General features: G+C 60.0%; 1 protein-coding gene across 2 annotated transcripts in view; it reads left to right on the top strand.

The window, feature by feature from the left end:
• CACNA1H (calcium voltage-gated channel subunit alpha1 H) overlaps nucleotides 1-24,233 on the top strand; it is a 62,190-nt gene that overhangs the window by 36,771 nt on the left and 1,186 nt on the right. The window contains exons 2-33 of one of the 2 annotated variants that reach the window (XM_054589181.1): nucleotides 1,337-1,448; nucleotides 1,567-1,700; nucleotides 2,154-2,251; nucleotides 3,477-3,636; nucleotides 3,971-4,289; nucleotides 4,506-4,598; nucleotides 5,709-6,498; nucleotides 7,704-8,146; nucleotides 9,571-9,722; nucleotides 10,467-10,652; nucleotides 11,285-11,402; nucleotides 11,701-11,856; nucleotides 12,089-12,179; nucleotides 12,326-12,534; nucleotides 13,742-14,152; nucleotides 14,700-14,800; nucleotides 14,970-15,093; nucleotides 15,173-15,241; nucleotides 15,391-15,575; nucleotides 15,715-15,841; nucleotides 16,028-16,153; nucleotides 16,388-16,477; nucleotides 16,715-16,907; nucleotides 17,449-17,466; nucleotides 18,704-18,855; nucleotides 19,757-19,866; nucleotides 20,220-20,353; nucleotides 20,542-20,612; nucleotides 21,883-21,961; nucleotides 22,984-23,105; nucleotides 23,178-23,607; nucleotides 23,732-23,892. In XM_054589181.1, coding sequence (XP_054445156.1) covers nucleotides 1,337-1,448; nucleotides 1,567-1,700; nucleotides 2,154-2,251; nucleotides 3,477-3,636; nucleotides 3,971-4,289; nucleotides 4,506-4,598; nucleotides 5,709-6,498; nucleotides 7,704-8,146; nucleotides 9,571-9,722; nucleotides 10,467-10,652; nucleotides 11,285-11,402; nucleotides 11,701-11,856; nucleotides 12,089-12,179; nucleotides 12,326-12,534; nucleotides 13,742-14,152; nucleotides 14,700-14,800; nucleotides 14,970-15,093; nucleotides 15,173-15,241; nucleotides 15,391-15,575; nucleotides 15,715-15,841; nucleotides 16,028-16,153; nucleotides 16,388-16,477; nucleotides 16,715-16,907; nucleotides 17,449-17,466; nucleotides 18,704-18,855; nucleotides 19,757-19,866; nucleotides 20,220-20,353; nucleotides 20,542-20,612; nucleotides 21,883-21,961; nucleotides 22,984-23,105; nucleotides 23,178-23,607; nucleotides 23,732-23,892 — 5,764 coding nt within the window. The remainder of the gene's footprint in view (nucleotides 1-1,336; nucleotides 1,449-1,566; nucleotides 1,701-2,153; nucleotides 2,252-3,476; nucleotides 3,637-3,970; nucleotides 4,290-4,505; nucleotides 4,599-5,708; nucleotides 6,499-7,703; nucleotides 8,147-9,570; nucleotides 9,723-10,466; nucleotides 10,653-11,284; nucleotides 11,403-11,700; nucleotides 11,857-12,088; nucleotides 12,180-12,325; nucleotides 12,535-13,741; nucleotides 14,153-14,699; nucleotides 14,801-14,969; nucleotides 15,094-15,172; nucleotides 15,242-15,390; nucleotides 15,576-15,714; nucleotides 15,842-16,027; nucleotides 16,154-16,387; nucleotides 16,478-16,714; nucleotides 16,908-17,448; nucleotides 17,467-18,703; nucleotides 18,856-19,756; nucleotides 19,867-20,219; nucleotides 20,354-20,541; nucleotides 20,613-21,882; nucleotides 21,962-22,983; nucleotides 23,106-23,177; nucleotides 23,608-23,731; nucleotides 23,893-24,233) is intronic. The other variant, XM_054589180.1, reaches the window with a different exon arrangement.

Below are 24,233 nucleotides of genomic sequence, written 5' to 3' on the forward strand. Positions count from 1 at the left end.
CTGAATTCCCAAGCCTATCTGCCAATCAAGTGGTGTTTTCTAAGCTCCCCCATCCACCTTGCTCCAGCTTCAACGTGGGCTAGGACCCCTTTGCTCTCTAGCCTGAGCAGGGCAGGCCAGAAAGCCCACCGTAGGGTGGGGGTGGTTCCACGTGGGAGGGGATCCTGCCCTGGAGGTGGTGTTGGGGGCCAGGGGGAGTACATGGAATTCCCCTGAAGTCTTGGGGCCCTCCCAGCCATGAGGGATAACTAACTGCCTGTTTCTAGGGCTCAGGTGAAGCCTCAGCCCTTTAGTTTAGCCCTGGTCCCATCCTGGTAGTAGCCTTGGACTCCCATCTGGCCTTGCTGGCCTGGGATCTGGGACCTTTCCTCATACTTGACATGGATGCCCCACCGCGGGACTCCCTGATTTCCCGATGAACCACCTGGAGCTGGTGTGGGGGTGCACCCCCTCCTGGAGGCTGCCAGGGAGTAGACCACGACACACCAAGGCCTGTGTGAGACCATGGTGCCATCTGGTGGCCACTTCTTGAATGCGCAGAAGTTCTCACAGGTCCTGGGTGACCTCTTGTACCCAGGGCCAGCGACCCCACAGGGTGGCTGAGGCACCTTGCTGGGTACGCAGTATGTTGTATGTACTCGCTGCTGACTTAGCACCCTGAGGCCCCATCCTGGGCTGGACACTTTCCTGCCAGCAGGGAGATACTCCTGGATGTGGCCCTCCAGGCAGCTTTCCCTCCCACAACCAACTGGCTGGTCAGGGGCAGGAAGACGTAGGCCCTCCCCTTAATTGTCCTTCATCCACATCCCATCTCCCTTTATCCAAGCACACAGTAGGGCTGCACATCCTTCGGGCCCAGTCACCGAGCTGACCTGAAGCTCGCATCCTCCCCCCAACCAGAGTTGGGGTTTTCTGTCTGCCAGAGTCACATAGGGGACCAGTGCAGTGCCATGGGCGGGGGGCTCTGGAGTCTCCCTCGCAGTCTGGGCATCTGCAGCACTCGCCGGAGTCCAGACTGGGCAGCACCTGCGAGATGCTCGCCTGTGTGTGCAACCTTAGTTTAGGTCATTCTAGTTGGGGGAAACCTGGTGAAGGGCAGGAGGTAGCTTCCAGCCTCCATCTAAGGTCTCACTTTGTGCCTCAGTTTCTTTTCTGTACATAGGGTCGGTGTTGGGGTTCTGTCCCTTCACACCCAGAGGATGGGGCAGGAGCAGGGGTGTGGAGGGCTTGGCACCCTGGCAGCAATGGGGGGAGTCGGGGAGGGTCCAGCCTCCCTTCCTGCTTTCCCTTGGCCATCTCCCAGCCTCCCACATCAGTCCTTAACTGTCTGTTCCACATGGTTCGAGCATGTCAGCATGCTGGTCATCATGCTCAACTGCGTCACCCTGGGCATGTTCCGGCCTTGCGAGGACGTCAAGTGCCGCTCAGAGCGCTGCAGCATCCTGGAGGTGGGGGCCTGGGCAGGCGGGGGCTGGGCTGGCCCGCTTGCCATGAATGACTCTTAGGGACACCCAGTCCCGGCCTGCGGAGGGCGTAGGTCCCACTCTCAGGCCCCCCTCCTGCCAGGCCTTCGACGACTTTATCTTCGCTTTCTTCGCGGTGGAGATGGTCATTAAGATGGTTGCTCTGGGGCTGTTCGGGCAGAAGTGCTACCTGGGTGACACGTGGAACAGGCTGGACTTCTTCATCGTCATGGCAGGGTAAGGCTCCATGCCACCCACAGCCCAGCTCTGCTAAGCCAGGGCTGGCGTGGGGCCATAGCACCTGAAGTAGCCTCTGGCCTGACCAAGCCTGGCCAGGAACCCCACTCTCAGACTCCACAGTCGCTCTGGGTCCCCCAGGAAGAGGGATGAAACAGGTGCATTCTAGAGGGGTCCAGACGCCAGCCTTGTTTGGGAGGTGGCTAGAGGTGGGAAGCCAGTATGGCCTATGTCAGGGATGGACACTTCTCCTGGGGATCCCGATGCTAGCAGTAGTGATGGTAGGAGCACACAGGATGTCCAGGAGGACAAAGAAGCACCCAGGGGTCACTCGGGGTCATGATCCCCTGCCTCAGGGTCCAACCTGTCTGGGTGCACAGCTTGGGGACTATCTCTCCAGCATGTGGTCACCTGCCCCCCACCTGAGCCTGCCTCCCTCTGCTCCTCCCCCAGCATGATGGAGTACTCTCTGGATGGACACAACGTGAGCCTCTCAGCCATCCGAACAGTACGTGTGCTGCGGCCCCTCCGCGCCATCAACCGTGTGCCCAGTAAGTGACCAGCCCTCCCCGGCACGGAGCAGGCCTTTACATCTTGCCAGCCCTGTTGAGAGCTCTCCAGGGGCTGCTGGGACACGAGTCCAGGGTGCCACATTACCCTTACGGCTTCTGGACACTGTGGCCCCAACGCTGAAGGAAGGACTGTGGTTCCTGAGCATTAGCCACTTTCTGGGAAGGAAAGAGTAGACCTGGACCAAGTAGGGGTGTGATGGGCAGGTGGCAGGGGATCCTGGCCACTCTGAAACTCAGACTCCTCATCTGCACAGCACTTAGGGTGAAATTGGGTGAGGGGCTGCACAGGTCCTGGTGGCTTCTGCCCATCAAGGAGGCATGGAAAAGCTTCTGGGAAGTTAGTTGGCTGCTCGTTGGGAAGATGGCCTGTCCTCACTCTAGTCATCTGCCCACATGGGATGGTTTGGGATTTTTCTGTGTCTTCAGAGTGTTCAACGCTGTGGCTAAATTTGCAGTGGTGTACAGTGCCCATGTGACTTGTAAGGTTATGTGTGTATATGGGTGGCAGGGGTAGTGTGCGTGTACCATGTAACTGTGTACACAACCTTCTGGTTGCCTGGCCTGGGTCCTGGTGGCCTTAGAACCCAAGCCCAGGTTGTACGGACTTGTCCTACAGCCCTTCTTGAGAAGTCACATACTCCCCCTCCCAAGACAGATGCTCCCTCCCCCGGGGCCATCAACTCCACCAAAGGGCAACTGGGTCAGGGTTGTGCTGTGGGAAGCCCCCCTCATGCCCCGCCTCCCTCTAGGGCAGGGCTCTGCTCCATTGTGATTCACACAGGAATGGAAAGACTCCGCTCCCCAACCGCATACCTGCTGCAAGACCCCTAGGTTCCCAAGCATGGAGGCAGACCAAAGCAGCTGGCGGTCCCTGAGGCTGCTGCTCCTATGACAGAGCTAGGGCCCCTGGACTCGCGACCAGTCCTGGGCCTGAGTGGGGAATGGTTCCGGCCATCATTCAAAAGGAAGAGGGTTGCAACCTGTTCTGCAACCCTCCTGGCCAGCAGCCTTGCTCCCCTTGGTGTGAGCCTGACCCAGAGGTGTCATTGTCCCTCAGTGTCTGCTGGACATGAAGGGACCGGGTACATGTTCCTTGAATAGCCCCACTACGTATTTGTGAACAGTGGGATGTTTTGGGAGAGGCTGGGGTCCCAGGGGACACCCCAGAAGGTCCCTGTGCTGACTCCTACCCTGCCACTTGCAGGCATGCGTATCCTGGTCACACTGCTGCTGGACACCCTGCCCATGCTGGGGAACGTGCTCCTGCTCTGCTTCTTTGTCTTCTTCATCTTTGGCATTGTGGGCGTCCAGCTGTGGGCCGGCCTGCTGCGCAATCGCTGCTTCCTGGACAGCACCTTTGCCAGGTGCGAGGCCACACCCACCAACAAGTCATGCCCCTCCCCCGACAGGCTCTTCTAAGCAGCCTGCCCCCAGCAGGCACCTCCCCTTTGGCACTGCCCCCAGGGGCTCGCTCTTCCTGGAATACCTCTAGCTTGGGCCTAGGGTTCTGGCTTCTGGGTCTCTGTCTGTGTTTTTGTGCCTGTTTTTGTCTCTCATTTTTTGTTTGTCTCTCTGTCTCTATCCATTTTTCTGCCTCTCTATCTCTCTCTCACTGTTCCTTCATATCCTCCACTCTCTCCCTCATCCTCCTTTTCCTCTCTCTGTCTCTGTGCCCCCCACTGGACCTCCTGTCCCCAGGAACAACAACCTTACCTTCCTGCGGCCATACTATCAGACAGAGGAGGGCGACGAGAACCCATTCATCTGCTCCTCACACCGAGACAATGGGATGCAGAAGTGCTCACACATCCCCAGCCGCCGTGAGCTGCGCGTGGAGTGCACGCTGGGCTGGGAGGCCTATGGGCAGCCGCAGGCCGAGGGCATGGGCAGCACTGGCCACAATGCCTGCATCAACTGGAACCAGTACTACAACGTCTGCCGCTCTGGCGACTCCAACCCCCACAATGGTGCCATCAATTTCGACAACATAGGCTACGCCTGGATCGCTATCTTCCAGGTGGGTTTTTGCTCTAGACTACATGGCCTGTGGCCTTCATTTCCTCAGCATGTTGGGTGCCGAATACACAGGGCCATGGGGCGGGGCAGGGCCCAGGTGGTGTTTACCTGCTCTGCCAGCCGTACAGCGGGACCTGCGGTGATTCAAGCCCACCACACTACCGGTGCCACCCTCCCAGGTCCATTGTATGTTTAGGCACCTGCACCCCCTTCACAGGTGATCACGCTGGAAGGCTGGGTGGACATCATGTACTATGTCATGGATGCCCACTCTTTCTACAACTTCATCTACTTCATTCTGCTCATCATCGTGAGTATGGGGCATGGGACATGTCCCAGTTGGCAGGGCAAGACTTCCAGGGCCATGGGTGTTGGTGGGTGGAGGTGCCTCTGAGTTGGGACAGCTAATCTTAGATCCATAAGCTTCTTAGTAGATGTCATCCTGGCCCCCAGGGGCCATTCATGAGCCTGCTTATGCCCCCAGCTTGCGCCATCCCAGCCTTTGCTTGCCCTCGTCAGTCCCGGCATTGACTGAGCTGCGGGGCCGGGGCAGCCGAGACCCAGGGCTGTCCTTGGGCTGCTGAGCAGTCAGGTGGGGGCCCGTGGCAGGGCTCAGGGCTTCCATGCAGTCCCCAGTAGGAGGAACTGAGAAGGTGTGGGAGGACAGAAGCCAGTGTGGATGGTAGGGGAGGGTGCATTTCCAGGAGGCCTCAGATAGCACCTCGAGCCCTCCCATGGCCAGATCCCATCTGGAGGTTGCAGAAGAATCAGGACTCTGCACATGACCCCCCCAAGGCATAGCTCTCCATGGTGTACGTGGCCCCAAGTGTGTCCCTCACTTAATCCAGGCAGGGTCTGTGAAGACCTGGCAGTGAACAGAACAGGCAGACATCCATCGTTGTCTCAGATTGTCATCACGAGCAGAGAAGAGTTTGACATGGTGACCATGTCACAGAGGCAGGCCTGACTGGAAAGGGCAGGGTGGCCACAGTCAAGAGGGTCTCATCAAGGACAGACCTGAGGAGAGGGCAAGCCTCACAGATGATGGGAAGGAGGGTCTCCCCATGTGTCCTCCACCTGTCCAAAAATAGATGAGAAGCACCTACTACTATGCACCGCCTATCCTAGATGCTGGGCTCAGCATCGAATCAGCAGGGATCCCACCCATCATGGGGTGCCTCCCGCTGGCCACACTCAGTCATATCCTTGGCCCCTGGAATGGGCGGCGCACAGTAGGCCTCAGTGTTTCTCTCAGCAGGGACTCAAAACCACTGTTGTGTAGAAACCACAGCCACTGCCCCGGCCTCCGGGGCAGATGGGTCTCCATGTCCCCTCTTCCCCAGTTCCCTGGGGCACACAGCCTGGTGAGCGAGGCCCTGGACGGGCTGTTGGAAGGCTCAACACCGCCCGCCCGCCACAGGTGGGCTCCTTCTTCATGATCAACCTGTGCCTGGTGGTGATCGCTACGCAGTTCTCAGAGACGAAGCAACGGGAGAACCAGCTGATGCGGGAGCAGCGCGCCCGCTACCTGTCCGATGACAGCACATTGGCCAGCTTCTCAGAGCCAGGCAGCTGCTACGAGGAGCTGCTGAAGTATGTGGGCCACATCTGCCGCAAAGTCAAGCGGCGTGGCCTGCGCCTCTGTGCGCGCTGGCAGAGCCGCTGGTGCAAGAAGGTGGACCCCAGCAGCACTCTACACAGCCAGGGCTCCGGGCACCGGCCACGGCGGGCAAGCAGGCATGCAGCCTCCATTCACCACCTGGTCTACCACCACCACCACCACCACCATCACCACTACCACATCAGCCACGGCAGCCCACGGCGGCCCGGCCCCGAGCCAGGCACTGGAGACACAAGGCTGGTACGGGCTAGAGCGCTGCCCTCACCACCCTTGGCCAGCCCTGGGCCACTTGACACCGAGTCCGTGCACAGCGTGTACCATGCAGACTGCCACGTGGAAGGGCCTCAGGAGAAGTCCCAGGTGGTGCAAGCTACAGCCACTGCCACCAGCCTCAAGCTAGCCATGGGACTGGGGACCATGAATTACCCCACCATCCTGCCCTCAGTAGCTGGTAGCAGCAAAGGTGGTGCCAGTCCCAGGCCCAAGGGGAAGCGGGCCAGTAGGCCACCAGGAGCCGGAGGGCACAGCTCCCTCAGCCTCAGCAGCCATGACCCCTATGAGAAGATCCAGCATTTGGTTGGGGAATATGGTAAGGACCCCATCCTCTGCTGAGAGTGGGATGGGACCCAGGGAGGTCGTCCCCACCTGTGTGCCTTCTAGGGAGGCCCTGCTTTCCCCCGCCTCCCCCCCCTCCGCCGCCTTGGAAGAGGGGAGGGGCCTAGGTACCTCGCACTTAGCAGTGGGGGAACAGAGGGTACCTCACTCTGCCCACCCTGTAGTAGCCCCGAACAGCCATTGGTTTAGTGGACCATGAGCATTTGCCACATGGATGTGAACATTCTGAAACTAGCAGAATATTGCCCCAACTTGGCCCCGAGAAGGATCCTCTGTCCGCGTTCATGGCCTGGCTCCTTCCCCTGAGGGGTGGTTGGCCTCCCTTCTGGGTAGGGAGACTGAGCAGAGGGATGGGGGGAGTCAAGGTTGCAATACCCCTAAAGGTTAGGGAGGAGGACCAGGTGCCCCTCACCATTCTCCCACCCGGGGCCCTCGCTTCACCCACCTCAGACTTGTGGTTGAAGGAGACTGTGGGCCCCGTGCGGATTGCGAGGCCCTCCCAAGTGGTATATGCAGGTGTCTAGACCACGGTGTACCCGGAACAGGTAGGGGGGTGTGCTTGGTCCATCGTGCATGTCCTCGTGCACCATGCCCAGGGTGTGTGAGAGCCAGCGTGTCAACAGCACACCTGCCTTTAGCCCTCCACTACTGTTGGGCAGCCTTGGCCTTGTGGGCCCTTCAGTACCAGTGAGTCTAAGCCACAGCTATGGATGCAAAGTGCACTCAGGTCCCAGAAACTGAACATGAGGAAACAGTGCACAGTACTCCTTGGTCATTCTCATGTCTGATCCATGTTGGAATGATGGTGATTGACACATGTCAGGTTACATTCAACGTTAAAGTTAATTTTATCTACTTCACATGGCTGCTAGAAAGTAGCTCACATTACATTTCTGGATGGTGTAGCCCTCAGACAGATGAGTTTCTCTGCTCCTCCGTGTCCCTGTCCCTCTGTGAATGGAGCACACCTGTATACGTATGCATGAGTATGCCCAGGTGTGCGTGTGCAGATATGCTGAATTGTGCGTGTGAGTGTGTCCAGGGGTGTGTTCCTAGGTATGAGTGTGTCCAGGTGTGCACTGATCACCCTGCACCAGCTTCCATGTGGGCATGGGTCCCAGGCACTCTCAGGTGTGCCTGCTGAGTGGCCTGATCCTGCCTGTGCCCTTCACCACTCAGGACTGGGCCGGGCCCCCAGCCGCCTGTCGGGCCTGAGTGTGCCCTGCCCCCTGCCCAGCCCCCAGTCGGGCACACTGACCTGCGAGCTGAAGGATTGTCCGTACTGCGCCAGTGCCCTGGGAGACCCTGAGTTCGAGTTCAGCGACTCAGAGAGTGGAGACTCCGATGGCAATGTGGTCTATGAGTTCACACAGGATATGCGGCATGGGGATCACCGCGACCCCATGCAGCCCACTCCGGCAGCAGACACACCAGCCCAGGGCGGTGCGCGGCGGCGGGCACAGCAGCACGTGGCCTCTGGCAAGCACAGTGGGCTTGTCTGCGTGTGGGCTATCGTCAGTGGCAAACTGCGCAGGATCGTGGACAGCAAGTACTTCAACCGCGGCATCATGGTGGCCATCCTCACCAACACACTGAGCATGGGCATCGAGTACCATGAGCAGGTAGGTAGGTGCAGGGACACTTGCCCTCAGTGTGAGTCACATGGCCCTTGAGGAGTACATTCCTTGTGTATGTTTCCTCAGGAGTCCAGCCTCTTGGGGACCTGCAGTGGGCGGGGAGGGGGTAGAAGTTGGGAGACCTTGGAGCCAGATGATTTTTTTCAGTTACTCAACAAATGCTATCTCTCCTCCTTGGGCTGGGCCTCTGCTCAGTGTCGAACACGGAGACACCGTGCCTCCTGCCTCAAGCTTCTCTCCATCCGGGGTGGGGGGCTGAGACCGTCACAGATCCAGAGGCAGCAGGGTGTTTACCAGGTCACCTGGTGGCTGTTCTTAGGAGGGGACTCGTAGCCCAGTTCTTGCAGAGAGAGGCCCTCCTTGCCTCAGCCAGACCTACTGGGCACCTGCTGGGGAACCTGTTGGTGATCAGAAGAGGTGGTGATGTTGCATGGCCCTGGGAGGAGGAGCTGGGATGGTGCGCGGCCCCCCAGGCACCTGGATGCTGTACACCCTGAACACTGGCCCTGGGCAGGGCCACACTGGGAGGGGCCGCGGCTGGGTCTGGCAGGGAGATGGCATCCTCTCAGGACAGAGGCTGATTCACTTTTAATGACCAGACCAACTTTTTCTTCACCTACCTATTGGTCTTTTTAAGTCACTTAAGCCATTTTCTGTCATCCTGGAGCAGTTTAGGGGAAATCAAGTAGTGTCAGCCAAAAGCAGGCTCTAGGTGGGAGGGTCTTTTTGTGAGATCCAGGGCAGGAAGAGCAGCCGACCTCAAGAGACCCCTGGTATGAAGAGCCTCTGCCACATACACAGATCCACACGCAGTCATACATATCCACACATGTATGCAAGGCTTACCCACGCACGTGTGGGCATGTGTGCGGACATGGGTGGCCATGTGCACATCCACCACACGTATCTGCAGGCAGGCACACATGCAGGTCATGCTGGCACATGCATAGGTATGTGCATACACAGGTAGGTTAGAATGTTTCGAGTAAGGATGGGCCTCTGAGGCCTTCTGCCGGCAGGGGAGGGTAAAGTCTCCGGAGACCAGGGCTTTTGGAGGCACCATCCTTAATGTCTGCGCCCCAAGCACCTGCATCCTGAACCCTGGTACAGGTGCTCCCGGTCCTATTCCCATGGCCTATCCTTTGGGGCCCAGGGAGTCTCTAGAGCCTCAGTGCCCAGACAGGCTTGGGGGTGTCAGGGGCAGTGATGGTGGGAAGGCCGGATGGGCCAGGGTTCAGCTGGAGGAGACATCCCCGGGGCCTAGCTTCCTCCTTCAGACAGAGGCCAGTGAGGTTCCTGAGGAGCCTACTGTAGCCTCTGAACCTCGGGCTCCTTGATGCCACCTTACCTTCTCCCCGTCAGTGGGGGCAGTGACCCTTCTCCCCTGATGGTCCTTCTGCTGCCCACAGCCGGATGAGCTGACCAATGCCCTGGAGATCAGCAACATTGTGTTCACCAGCATGTTCTCTCTGGAGATGGTGCTGAAGCTGCTGGCCTGCGGCCCACTGGGCTACATCCGGAACCCCTACAACATTTTTGACAGTATCATTGTGGTCATCAGGTAGGTCCCTTTCTCCTACCCAGGCCTCGGGCCTAGGAGTCTCCAGTGTCGGGGAGCAGAGCCCCAGTCAGAGGGAGAGGCACTGCTGGCACATCTGGTGGGCTATGAAGATGGGATGTCAAGTGGAGTTCCCTCCCTGGGACCGAGTCCCTCCCCACAGGCACTGTGGGGTATACACAGGTCAGCTGTATGTTTCCAGAATCTGTTGGAGCTGTTCTCTGCAGGAATAGAGTGGGTGTTTAGTGGCCCTTCCTCCTCCTGGCTGGCCTTTGCTTAGAGCTCGACCCTTGCAAGGAAAGCCAGCTTGTCTCTGGGTGTCTGCTGCAGCAAAATCTCCACAGAAAGGAGAAGCAGAATCTGAGGGGAGTTCCTTTGCCAGGAAGAAGTGGGGCCCTTGGGAGTGAGGGGGGCCCTGCCCTAACAGGGAGGGGTTTGAGCAAGGATGGACTAGCTAGGTATGGCTGTGAAAGGTGCAGGACAGGAAAGCCCTCGACTGAGAACCCTCTGTTTGGGCCAGAGCCAGAGATGACAGCTGGTCAGGTGGCTTTGGAGATGTTGCCACAGTCCCTCAGCCCCCCGGGCACCTTGATACCGCCAGACCTGCTGCTCATCATGGGGTTGAGTGCAGGCCATGATGGCTCCCAGGCTGGCGTACCTGCTTCCGGACAGAGGAAGTTCAGAGTCAGGGTAGGTGCAGGGATCCACAGTCAGAAAACATCTCCTGACCCTTGGCCTGGCCCACAGCGTCTGGGAGATCATTGGGCAGGCAGATGGTGGCCTTTCGGTGCTGCGGACCTTCCGGCTGCTGCGGGTGCTGAAGCTGGTGCGCTTCATGCCAGCACTGCGGCGCCAACTGGTGGTGCTCATGAAGACCATGGACAACGTGGCCACCTTCTGTATGCTGCTCATGCTCTTCATCTTTATCTTCAGGTGGGCCCCCCCCCCCCGCACCGAGAAGGATCCCTTTCTAGTTTGCTGGCTACCGGGCCCTGGGCTGTGGGGGCAGCCAGGAGTCTCAAAGCTTCCGCAGAAGCTCAGTCACTGGTTCCTTTGTCTTAACAGAACTGAGTGGGTGCCTTCCATGTGCAGGCTTGAGGCATGTGGGGCCCCAGGCTGGTCTCTGCTCTCATGGGCTCACAGCTTAGTGGGATGACAGAATGGACCTCTGGATGGATGGATTGGGGACTGAGTAGAGGATTGGAGAAGGGGCGGGAGCAGCCAGGCTGGAGTTCATTTGCTGAGCACCTGCTGTGCCAGCCTGGCCATGACTCAGGCCTCAGGGAGAGGCTGGGGTGGAGGAAAACCCAGGCAGACTGAGTGAGACAGGTGTCCCAGGTCCTAGCCACTGCTTGGAGCCAGAGGGGCTTCTGGTTGTCTCTCCCTTGGCCTTGGCCTTCCCACCATGGGCGTGGGCACTGGGAGGCCAGAAAGCGGGGGGCCCAGTGGAGGGAAGCATAGAGGAGCAGCTGCTGGGTGGGAAGGTGACCGGGCAGAGCGGCTCCCCTGCCTCACTCCCCTATGTCCCCCCCCCGGCTCACCACACCCCTGCCTCTCCCCCTCAGCATCCTGGGCATGCACCTCTTTGGCTGCAAGTTCAGCCTAAAGACAGACACTGGAGACACAGTCCCTGATAGAAAGAACTTTGACTCTTTGCTGTGGGCCATTGTCACCGTGTTCCAGGTAAAGCATGGGTGGGGACTGTCCCTGATGTAAATGTGGCCAAAGGGGAGCCACAGCTTTGCTCAAGTGTGTGTCTTCGGCTGTGTAAGGCCAGAGCAGTTGAGCTGCAAGCCACAGTAGAGACAGTGATTCTGTCCCCTGGGCTGGTAGATACGTGTGCAGAACTGGTGCAGAACTCCTCCTGTGCCAAGGAGGTGCCAGCATGTCCAAGGTGGGGTTAACGCCCACGACCCCTCCTCTCCCCACCATGTCATCGCTGCCCTCGGGTCCGGGGCCCCATGCTGCCCTTCTCCCCCAGATCCTCACCCAAGAGGACTGGAACGTCGTCCTCTACAATGGCATGGCCTCCACCTCCTCCTGGGCTGCCCTCTACTTCGTGGCCCTAATGACCTTCGGCAACTATGTGCTCTTCAACCTGCTGGTGGCCATCCTGGTGGAGGGCTTCCAGGCAGAGGTGAGGGGGGCTTCCAGGGAGGTGGGATCCCGGCTCATTAGGTGGGACTTTTGCACAGCCTGACATAGAGAGGCCTCTGTCCTTCTCTCACCTTGTCTGCCAAGCCTGTTGTCACACCCGCCTCCACACCAGCCCAGCCTCCCTGTGGCAAGCTCCACAAGGGGGCGCTGGACACAGATGGCCCCCACCCAAGGGGCACCTCACACGGGCCTTTTGCTCTGTGGGAATACAGGGCGATGCCAACAGATCCGATACGGATGAAGACAAGGCGTCCACCCACTTTGAGGAGGATTTTGACAAGTTCAGAGACCGCAGGGCCTCAGGTGTGTTGGGGTTGTGGTGGAGGAAGGGGTGAAGGGGCGATGCCTGTCCTGACCCAGCAGAGAGGGTCCTCCTGTGGGTGAGTCCTACGCGGGCAGATTTCCATTCCCGAGAGCCCTGTAGGCACGAGTGGTCCCTGCCCCTCCAGAGATGAAGATGCGCTCCCTGGCCATGACCCCCAACGGGCACCTGGAGGGCCGAGGCAGCCTGCCCCCTCCTGTCATCATGCACACGGCGGCCACGCCCATGCCCACTCCCAAGAGCTCCCCAAACCTGGACATGGCCCATAGTCTCCTGGACTCCCGGCGTGGCAGCAGCAGTTCCATGGACCCCCAGATGGGGGACCAGAAGTCTCTGGTAGGTACTGTCTCCTGCCCCAGCCTCACGGCACCTTCAGGCTCCCTGTGCCCAGCTCCTCGTGGCCTTCCCCAAAGATGAGTGATGGTTCCACACACCCCACACGCGCCTCCGCTGCTCCTCGTCATTCCTTCACGAGCTCCTGGCCCCGAATGCTTTGCTCTCTGTAAACAGAGCAGGAGCTGCTGTGTTTATGGGAGGAGTGTAGAAACAAGACGTGGAAATGCATGTTTGATCTTTTTCCTCTGGTAAAATATCAGGCAGGAGGTTTATCTTCCAAGTTGCAATGAAAGATAAGTGGCAGAGCATAAATCAGAAGAAAAAACAAAAGTGATAGCAAAAAGGTATAAAAATAACACACGAAACATGATGGAGGCCTAGGGACGAGTTCCGTGTGTCAGGATCAACAGTATCCCATGGGGAGTTTCCAGACAAACCAGGAAACGTCATCTTCAGGGACACAGCCAAAATGGCTCTTCAGAAAGGCCCAGGAGGGGTGAGCAGAGCGAGACAAGCCGGCAAGCAGAGGGGTGTGGGGTGAGAGCACGAGGAATCTTCCTGCGAGTAACAGAAGAGCTGCCTGGGTGAGCCTGGGGCGGGCTAGGTGACCTAGCAACAGGATGCGTTGCAGCCATGAGGGAGGTTGGCCGGGGCGGTTTAGCAGGATTAAATCGCAGCTCGTGCTAAACCCAGGAGGTGACACGAACACTGGCAGAGAGGATGAGCGCCGCAGGGTAAGTCCTTCAACCAAAGTCGGTTTGTCTCAAAAGACAGTGGCCGAACTTCTTTGTACAAGATCATAGTCTACGCATCAGAAACTGACTGGGGGCCCCACCCCAGAGTTTAAGGTCAGCTGTGGCCGTGTCTAAGGATGGTCAGTGGCTGGTCCCAGGCCCACTGATGACTTGCGCCTGCCTTCTGGGAGGCCTGCCCAGTAACACTTGCTGACTGGATCTCCTGCTCATTGTCAACCTGCTCTGTAACTCAGACATCCTCCTGGAATAGCGGTTTGCCAGCCTCTCCCTAGCAGGGTGGTCTGCACTTACACATCATGCTCATGGGTGTTTGTGATGGTGGCAATCCATGTGTAAATCCCACCCGTGGGGTGCTGTAGTGGGAAAGGCCCCTGTGGCTGGGTGCCCCGCAGCCTGGGGTGTTTAGGGGTACTTGGGGACTGGCCCCCTCTCTCCTTCCCCCTCCCCTGCAGTCCAGCCTCCGCAGCTCACCCTGTGCCCACTGGGGCCCCAACAGCGCCTGGAGCAGCCGGCGCTCGAGCTGGAACAGTCTGGGTCGTGCACCCAGCCTCAAGCGCCGGAGCCAGTGCGGGGAGCGGGAGTCCCTGCTGTCGGGCGAGGGCAAAGGCAGCACGGATGAGGAGGCCGAGGATGGCAGGCCCAGGGTGGGGGCCTCGCCCTGCACACGCGCCACCTTGCTGCGGCGTGCTGAGTCCCTGGACCACCGCAGCACTCGGGACGTGCAGCCCTTGCGGCCAGCCACTCTGCTGCCCACCAAGCTCCATGACTGCAACGGGCAGATGCTAGCCCTGCCCAGTGAGTTCTTCTTGCGTATAGACAGTCACAAGGAGGACCTGGCCGAGTTTGATGATGACCTGGAGGATGTGAGTGGGCAGTGGGGCTCATGCCTTCCTCCTGTCATGGGCTGGTTCTCAAAGCAGATACTGAGCATCATTCATGGGGAGCAGTCTCCAGAGAAAGGGGAGGAAGTAGACAAGCTGAGCAGGACTTGACCCAGTTGATGGGCCTCAGTTGATCCTCAGGAGATCGGGAGCAATATTGGCCCCAGGGTCGGCCCCACCTCCAGTTGGGGACCATTCTGAGCCCTAGCAGCTAATGCCCCAGACCCCAGTTGGGGGAGTTTCCAGCCACAGGTGGGCCTTCAAAGGGGAGGAGAGGAAGGCAGGGCCCTCCTTCTTGGTGAGGCACGCACTCTATTGGCCAGGGCAGTTCCGCAGACAGAAGGCAGTGGGTGTGGGGGGCCTGTCTGGGTGGGAATCTGAGAACACCCATTCCCCTGGACCCATGGGCACCCAGCACGGGTCACTCCCCCACTGCCTATGTGGGGAGGATGAGCTGGGACCCCAGGGGTAGAAGGACAGGGCTAGGAGAGTCTGGGAAGGGCCTGATAATCTGCCTCCCTCCCCCCAGAGCTGTTGCTCACGCCTGCGCAAGGTGCTGGAGCCCTATAAGCCTCGGTGGTGTCGGAGCCGTGAGTCCTGGGCGCTGTACCTTTTCTCCCCACAGAACAGGTGAGGGGTGCCTGGGTGGGAGAAACTCTTTTGGGTCCTCGAGTTCCCTGCCATGCCATGAGCTCCTTGGGTCTCGGGGTCTCCCGCCTGCTCTCTGGGGACAGAAGTGAAGCAAGGGCTTCGGCAGGGCTGTCCCCTGACCCCTCACCCAGTACCCTCGGCCTCTCAGGTTCCGCGCCTCCTGCCAGAAAATCATCGCTCATAAAATGTTTGATCACATTGTCCTGGTTTTCATCTTCCTCAACTGTATCACCATTGCCCTGGAGAGGCCAGACATCGACCCAGGAAGCACCGTGAGGCCCCCTTCTCCTTCTGGGGAGGGGTGGGGTCTCTTGGGTGTAGCTGGCCCCTCCCACCACCCTGTCCCTGCAGGAACGTGTCTTCCTCAGCATCTCCAACTATATCTTCACGGCAATCTTCGTGGCTGAGATGATGGTGAAGGTACCAGCATATCTGGGAGAGGTGGGGGTCTGTCCCCCGGGCTTATCCCACCCCCACCCCACCTAGCAGCTCCCACCTACTGAGCCCCTGTGCCCCACTCCGTCTGCTGCAGCACCTCAGACTTGGGCTCCTTCTCTGCACCTGGATAGGTGGTGGCCTTAGGCCTGGTCTCGGGTGAACACGCCTACCTGCAGAGCAGCTGGAATGTGCTGGATGGGCTGCTGGTCCTTGTGTCCCTTGTCGACATCATCGTGGCCATGGCTTCCGCTGGCGGTGCCAAGATCCTAGGCATCCTGCGTGTGTTGCGCCTGTTACGGACACTCCGGCCTCTGAGGTGGGCAGGGGGATGGGGCTGGACCAGGCAAGGGGACAAAGGCGGGGGAGGTGGGGCTGGGATTTGCGTGAGCTGCACCCTCTGCACCATGGTCACTCCCCCGGTGTGCACAACAGCAGGCCCCCTCTGCCCTGTGCAGGGTCATCAGCCGTGCTCCTGGCCTCAAGCTGGTGGTGGAGACCCTGATATCGTCCCTTAGGCCCATTGGCAACATCGTCCTCATCTGCTGCGCCTTCTTCATCATCTTCGGCATTCTGGGGGTGCAGGTGGGCAGCCCCGCTTGTTCGTGGGTGTCCTGTTTGAGAGACAGTGGTCTGTGGTCAACAGCCACTGGCAGCCCCAGAAAAGCCCAGCCACGCCCCTCAGCCTGCTACCCCCAGGAGGCCCCTTGTGGGGGCTGGTGGACTGGGGGGCACAGGGTCAGCCCTCTGGATGACCGCCTGCCCCGTCAGCTCTTCAAGGGAAAGTTCTACTACTGCGAGGGCGCTGATACCAGGAACATATCCACCAGGGCGGAGTGCCGGGCAGCCCACTATCGCTGGGTGCGGCGCAAGTACAACTTCGACAACCTGGGCCAGGTGGGCGGGGTGAGGGCGGGACCCGGAGGGGAGGGAAAAGAGTGGGTTGGGGGCAGCGCAGACTGGGAGTCTGCACCGCAGGTGATTCTCAGTGGCCTCGTCCTAGTCTCCTGGAAGAAGAGAATGGCAGGACCACAGGGCTCCCGTGCCATGGGCGCATCTGTGCGGGAGGCCTGTGGGGATCTCCAGGATAGGAGGCAGTAAGGAGTAACCGCCCTTCCTGTGGCCCCACAGGCGCTGATGTCCCTGTTCGTGCTATCCTCAAAAGACGGCTGGGTGAACATCATGTATGACGGGCTGGACGCCGTGGGCATAGACCAGCAGGTGCGGGCAGGCAGTGGGCAGCCCTGGCCTCCAAGTGGACCCTTTGGGTATACTCTGGGTCATCTTAGGAAACCTCCGAGAGGCCATCTTTGATCTCTGAGAACTTCCAGAGAGTTCCATGTCATGGGGCCCCTTCTCTGGCCCTGCAGACTATAGCACCGGGGGCCCTGGGGGGTGTGGCTATCCCTGGGCAGGACCCTCAGGCAGTGGGGGCCCACGCATCCTCATGTGTTGCAGCCGGTGCCTAATCACAACCCCTGGATGCTGCTGTACTTCATCTCCTTCCTGCTCATTGTCAGCTTCTTTGTGCTCAACATGTTTGTGGGTGTCGTGGTGGAGAACTTTCACAAGTGCCGGCAACACCAGGAGGCCGAGGAGGCTCGGCGGCGTGAGGAGAAGCGGCAGCGACGCCTAGAGAGGAAACGCAGGAGTAAGGCGCTCCTGGTGGCGGCGGTGGGTCGGTACCGGTGTACCTGTGGGCGGGCAGCGGGCTGGCTAAGCAGCAGGAACGAGCCGGGCAATGGGCTTTGCGGCTGGGTCTCCCTTGCACTTGTGTGCAGTGGGCACCCGAAGCCTCCTCCCTGGCCCTGTTCCCCTTGGCCTCCCAGCCCTCGCCTTGCCGAATGGCTCTGCACTCTGCCCGCCTTGCCTGGGCCTACATGGTGGCTGGGCTCACAAGGAGGGGCCAGGCAGAGGAGGGCAGCTGCAGCGAGAGGCAACGGTCCCCTCCCATGTGGCGTAGATGAATGAGACTCCCAGTTAGTTCTCTCACCCCCCATAACTACTGAGGAGGTTTCACCCCCATGCGTTCTCATGCCATGGGGCGAGAGACAAGCAGAACTGTCTGAGACAGAGAGAGGGACTTAGGGAGGCCCTACCCAGCTTGGGAGCAAGAAGGGCTTCCTGCAGGAGGGGGCCGCTGAGTGTTCTGCCCACCGCGGCCAGCTCAGACCATCTCCTTGTCTTTCCAGGCACTTTGCCCAACCCAGGTACCTGCCCCCCACCCCGCATGCCTAAGCCCCTTGCTTCTGCCAGCCCCTGCATGGGGCTGCAGGCTGGCCTGGCCTCCGGCCCTCTGACACTGCTACATGGAAGGGCGAACATCACAGGCGGATGCCAGGCCTGCTGGGGTCTGCTGCAGGGTGGGCATGGGACGGCCAGGGTTGGGCGCCAGGCATCAGTGGGAGGAAGGGTTGTCCCCTCGCTTGCCTGGTGTCTACACTGTTGCTTGCAAGCTCCTGTGTGTCCATGTGCCCAGCTTGTATGCTTGACTGCTTCCCTGCCGTGCTCTGAGATGCTTGTTGGCCCGTGGCTGCTCCATGTCTTCAGTGCTGGCTTGGCCCTATTGGACGCTGGCCCCATTGGCTGCGCGAGCTGAGCCAGCCTCTTTAGCGACTGCATGCCAGACCTAGGAGCATGAGAGTCCCAGGTCAAGTCAGTCCCATTGGCCCTGCTCTCCCGGGCCCTGGGACAGCCACAGCTTTCACCCCTTGGCTCACAGCCATGCATGATTCTGTGGCTGATGCAGGTCTTCATGTGCAGTGATGGCTGCTATGTCCTCACCCAGTGGGAGCTCAGTGAGCATTCATATGCCCTAGAGCGGTTACCTCAGGGAGAGCATTTAGTGCAGACAGACCAGTTGGTGAATGCATGACCCCCCAAGGTGATGGCCATCCGATGGACGAGAAGCCCAGCAAACCCCATACAAGAGGCAGTGGTCACTGGCCCCTTGGAGGACTAGGACAGGAGGGACTCTGGGCCTTGTGGCCAGAGGACAGTTCACACCCAGACTGGGAGATGGCAGGAGGGGAGAAAGCTCCCACCTTCCTCCCCCTCACCATCTAGGTGTCTCTGAACCCTGATACGAGCCCAGAAGAGTACCTAAAGTCCCCAGCTTGGGAGCCCCTGGCAGGGCAGGGTCTGCGCAGGGCCCCAGGGCAGAGCCAGGTGGAGTCAGCTTCCAGGCTCACTCCTGGAGCTGCCCTGAGGCCAGGGCCCTGAAGCCAAGGGACCTGGTGGGTGGCCTGCCCCTGAGGCTCTCTCGTGCCTCCCACCTTGAGTTGTCCTTCTGGCAGCGGGAGCCACTTCTTACCTAGAATAGACTCCCCTTCCTAAGAGCGATCCCCTCCTCCACCCTCCTGGCAACCCCTCACATCTGAGCCTGGGGCTCTCCCCCAGCCCCGTCCCCATCATCTAGCCCTGGTCACAGGCGCCCTCTCCCTGCAGAGGCCCAGCGCCGGCCCTACTACGCCGACTACTCGCCCACCCGCCGCTCCATCCACTCGCTGTGCACCAGCCACTACCTCGACCTTTTCATCACCTTCATCATCGGGGTCAACGTCATCACCATGTCCATGGAGCACTACAACCAGCCCAAGGTGGGGGCTCAGGGTGCGAAACCCTGCCCACCCTGCCTCTAGGACCAGTGTGGCAGATGAGCCCCGGGAGGGCTGTGGGTGAGGTCCGGCACCCAGTGGGCAGCCTGGATCAGGAGGTGCTACCCCAAGAACTGGGGGGGGTCTTCTATCTGCAGCCCTGGGTGAGCCCTCACTGGGGTTAAAGGGGTGTGGTTTGAACAGAGTCCTCCTTTTAACATCAGTGAAACACTCAGGGCCACCTACTTTGGAGGGCCCTCACTACCCCACAAGTGGCTCCATTTTGAAACTGGCTGTTAAAATGTCTTTGAGTCCAGCTTCCCGGGCTGTGGATTTCACAGTCCAGGAAAAAGCCAGACGGGAAGGGCTGGCAGGAGACAGGTGGGCATAAATGGTCAGCTTTTTATTTCGCTCCAATTACATCTGCATCACCATCATTTCATTAAAGAAAGGGTACCCCCCCCACCCCCCACCATGGGAAGGGAGGGGTCTCGGCATCGGAGCCTCAGTCTGAACCTACACAGCTTTTTGGAAAGCTGCACTGTGGCTAGCGTGGGCTGGCCCCTGCCCCAGGCTGTGGGTGGGGGCCTGGCAAAGGCAGGGCCAAGAGTCTGGGCTCAAAGGGGCAGGTCCCTCCCACCTGAGAGCTGTTTTCAAAATGCCGCAAGGGCCGACCCAGGGGATGCCTTCCAGACCTGGTGCAAGCACGCGTACAGTAAGTGCTCAATAGCGGGACCTCAGAGAGACCTGTCCTCTGCCTGGAGGCACTCGGATTGGTGCAGGAGAGAGATGGGGCAGGGTGACCAGGACCCAGGCACTAGAGTGCCTAGTACCACGGTGCGGGGTGGAGGAAGAGGGGCCGTCTAGGCAGGGTGGCCTCCACAGCCTGACACTCTGTCCCCAGTCCCTGGACGAGGCCCTCAAGTATTGCAACTACGTGTTCACCATTGTCTTCGTCTTTGAGGCTGTGCTGAAGCTGGTGGCATTTGGGTTCCGGAGATTCTTCAAGGACAGGTATGTGGGGTGGGGCTACCTGGCACCCTGAAGGACCCGTGAAGCTCTTGAGGGAGGGGGCAGGTGAGAGCCACAGCCTTCCCCTCCAGGGGTCCCTGCCTTCTGTCTGCAAAGGTGATGGTGCTGAGCAGAGGTACGGGATGCACCCTGTGGGTGACACCAGAACATGCCCGTGGGTGACACTGGGATATTTCCAGAGTGATAACGGGATAAATCCCGGAGTGACACCAGGACACACCCTGTGGGTGACACCAGCATGCTCTCAGGGTGATAGGGAGGGGACTCCTGTTGCTCCAAAGGGCTGCGGGTGGGGAAAGGAAGCAGCACAACGCTGAGCCCAGCTGGCCACCCAGGTGGAACCAATTGGACCTGGCCATCGTGCTGCTGTCCATCATGGGCATCACACTGGAGGAGATCGAGATGAGCGCGGCACTGCCCATCAACCCCACCATCATCCGCATCATGCGGGTGCTCCGCATCGCCCGAGGTAGACACCCAAAGGGGGCCCAGGGCTACCCCAGCCTCCTTCCTCGCCGTGCCCCAAGGCCTCAGCAGGTGGCCGGTGCTGGCGGCAGGAACGTAAGGGATACGGGTGGTCCTGGGGCCCAGCCCGCTGGGGAGGGTCACACTGGCCCAGGCCCTCATCTGTCTCTAACGCTCAGCTCTTGGCTCTAGTGCTGAAGCTGCTCAAGATGGCCACTGGCATGCGGGCCCTGCTGGACACGGTGGTTCAAGCCCTGCCCCAGGTAGCTGGACAACTGCCCCCGGGTGGGCACTACAGACACCACCAAGAAGACAAGGCTGCAGGGAGGGCCTCGTTCACTGTCATTCACTCATGTGGTCATCTGCACCTGTGGAAACCACGTTTATCACCCCTACATGTGCAGGGAATAGTGGCTGTGCTGGTAGGGGGATGGCTGTCTGCCTTCCGGGCCTTGGTCCTTCTGGGGAAGACTGAGAACCAGTGCCCCCTCCCCCAGTCCAGTGCTGGACGCAGTGGGATTTGGGCAGAGGGCAAAGAACGTAGCCAGGGTGGGCTTGCCTGAGTTCCAAGGACCCCTCCAAGGTTCAGGTGTTGGCTGAGGACCTTTCTCCTTTCCGGAAGCTAACTCAGGCCCCATGTCCTCAACTTCCTATGTCCACAGTCCCCACCCTGATCCTCTTCTAGCTGCTTGAGCTAGAGGAAACCCTTTGCCTCATCTGTGCAGCATCTGGTTCTGCCAACCCACTCTGTTCAGCCATGTGTCCATCTGTCCATGGTTCTAACCCTTTCAGCCATCTACCCATGTGTCCATCTGTCTGTTAACCAGCCAGCCACTCACCCCCACAGCAGTGTGTCCACCTAGCACCATATCTGTCAACCACCTGCTCTCCATTGAGCCTGCCTGTCCATACACCCACCGAACCATGCACCCCGAGCCCTCCATGTGCTCCCCCACTTATCCCCTTAACAGCGTTCCTCAGCCCTGAGTTACAGTCCCCAAGGTCCTTTGTGTCTGCCCGGCGTCTGTGGAAGTAGCAGGAGGGGAGGGAAGCCTGGGCCTGGCCATGTCCCGGAGTGGGGCCTGGGGAGTATGTGAAGACAAGGTGCCCCGCCTGGAGGGCAGCACAAGTGCTGGGAGGCTGGGTCGGTGCGATTCATGGTAGACCCTCGGACAGACGTCAGTCCGCCTGCAGAGCTTGGCTTTGGCCTTCCCATGGGGACCCCGAGGCTGGAGGCAGGCCCTACACAGAGTCTCTCAGAGCCTTGGGAGGCCTCCTAGACCTTGGGGAGCAGAGGGGCTGGAGGCAGGGGTGGCCCTGGGTGCAGCGTGTGTGTGAAAGGACAAGGAGGGGCCTTGGGCACTAGGCAGGGCCAGAAGGGAGGGTTAAGAACGAGGCTTCAAGGCCAGCTCCGGGAAGCTGACCCCCTGCCTGGCAGGAGCATGGGGTAAGGATGGCTAGTGGGGCACCAGGCACTGAGTGCACAGCAGGCGGGACTGAGGCCTGACCTGGTTCTGCTTCTCTCCTATGTAGGTAGGGAACCTCGGCCTACTTTTCATGCTCCTGTTTTTTATCTATGCTGCCCTGGGAGTGGAGCTGTTCGGGAGGCTCGGTGAGTGAGGTCCAGGAAGGTGCAGCCTCGCCCACACACGCGTGGCCTGCAGGCAGCTCAGGACGCTGTCCAGACCGCACAGCCCCCTGCTCCTTCGACCCTTCACTGTGCAAGGCAAATCTGACCGTGGGCTCATGAAGGAGCATCTGCACGCACACAGATGTGTGGTACCACCCGTGATGCGCGCGTGCACGCACGTGGATGTGCACATGTATTCATACCCCAGTGAGGAAGGCGGAGTCGCACGTGCGCCTGAGCAAGCATCCACACGCAAACACACACACATCGCCCTAATCTGCACGAGGCCCCCAGGACAAATGCTGCATCATGTTCTTTTTAATGGTCACCAAGGATTTTCTTAAACCCCTCCGGACAAGGACAGGAGGGGACTCTGTCTGGCAGTCCAGGTCCTGTAGGGTACTCCTCCCTTTCTTGCCTGGGTCTCCTGCGCACTTGGAGTTAGTCACTGAACACTCAGTGGGTTCCAGGAGCCACCAGTGGGCCTGTCTGTGAGGTGGCTGAGGGGGTTGTCAGTTGTGGGCCTATCCAGAGGGGGCTCTTGGGACCTAGCAGCTAATGCCCTAGACCCCAGGCCCGACTCCTGGCCTCTGGCCCAGCCTCGTGCTCCAGGGCGGCCCCATTGCCAAGGGCGTGCTGACTGGAGAGAGGACCTGGGGAGCAGTCAGTGCCCTCTCCTGGGGCTGAGCCAGAGCAGCTGGTGCCAAGGACTTGGCCTGTTCCATCTAGAAAGCCCTAGATCTAGAACAAGCAGGGCCTCCGACAGCCCCCATGCCGAAGAAGAGGAAGCCACCTAACCCAGTTTTGAAGAGACATGTCCCCCCATGTGCCTCCTGCAGGTGCCCACCTGCCAGGGATGCCTGAGTTAGGTGGCTGCCAAGCACCCAGAGGAGCGTGACTGCCCTGGGGGAGGGGCAGGGCCCACGGCAGGTCTCAGGGCCTCCCGGACTAGCATGTGCCCTGCTCCCAGCAGTGTGGCTGACCAGGAGGGTCTCCACCTGCAGAGTGCAGTGAGGACAACCCATGTGAGGGCCTGAGCAGGCACGCCACCTTCTCCAACTTTGGCATGGCCTTCCTCACGCTGTTCCGTGTGTCCACGGGGGACAACTGGAACGGGATCATGAAGGTACTAGCCTGAGCCAGGTGGGTGGAGAGGTGGGGTCAGCCTGCCCTCCTGCAGCTGCCTCTTGGCCCCCAGGACACCCTGCGGGAGTGCGCCCGTGAGGACAAGCACTGCCTCACCTACCTGCCGGCCATCTCGCCCATCTACTTCGTGACCTTCGTGCTGGTGGCCCAGTTTGTGCTGGTCAACGTGGTGGTGGCTGTGCTTATGAAGCACCTGGAGGAGAGCAACAAGGAGGCCCGTGAGGACGCCGAGCTGGATGCTGAGCTTGAGCTGGAGATGGCACAGGGGTCCCCTGCTCATCCTAGGTGCACAGCCCCGCAGAGCCCAAGTGATGGGCCCGATGCCTCCAACCTCCTGGTTGCCCGAAAGGTGTCCGTGTCCAGGATGCTCTCACTGCCCAATGACAGCTACATGTTCCGGCCCGTGGCACCTGCCTCAGCCCCTCACCCCCACCCCCTGCAGGAGGTGGAAATGGAGACCTACGTGGGCGGCACCACCTCCGGTATGACCTGTGGAGGCAGCTGGAGGACTTGGGCAGGTGGGAGGACGTAGGCAGGAGGACTCAGGTGGGTGGGAGGACTCGAGGCAGGCGACAGCTGCCTGGTTTAGACACCTTCCTGCCCCAGGCTTGGTCACCTTTGAGCACTCACCACCTGTGGAGTCCTGCGCCTCCCTCCAGGTCTCGTCGACTTCGTCCTCCCCTGCCAGGGGCAGCAACGCCCTCCTCACCCTGCCCTCTCGGGGCTCAGCTCACTCCCCCAGCTTTAGCCGCCTGCTCTGCAGACAGGTAGGAGAGGCCCCCTGCAGGGCCTGAGGGGGTTTCCTTTCCCTGTTGAAGGATGAGTGACGGGACACTGAGGAAGGGAGGTGCTTTGTCCCTGGAGCCTGTGATGACAGAGTTCCCAGCCACCAGGAAGGACCACATCCCCTCTTGGGCAGCGGCCTTAGTCCTTCACAGCACCCCCAGCAACCGTTCCTGTGGGCCTCGCCTATACCCACAGACCTCCCTTCCCACCCTCGGGGCCTCGCGCTGGGCCGGTGGTGCACAAGGTCGCCTCAGCCTCACTCTGTACCCAGCAGGGGTTCCAGGCTCTCCTCACTCAGGCTCCAGCTCTCCGCTCCTCACGG

The sequence above is a fragment of the Pteronotus mesoamericanus genome, unplaced genomic scaffold (genome assembly GCF_021234165.1).
Source record: "Pteronotus mesoamericanus isolate MK-2021 breed Mesoamerican mustached bat unplaced genomic scaffold, CSHL_Meso_final scaffold_167, whole genome shotgun sequence".
NCBI lineage: Eukaryota > Metazoa > Chordata > Mammalia > Chiroptera > Mormoopidae > Pteronotus > Pteronotus mesoamericanus.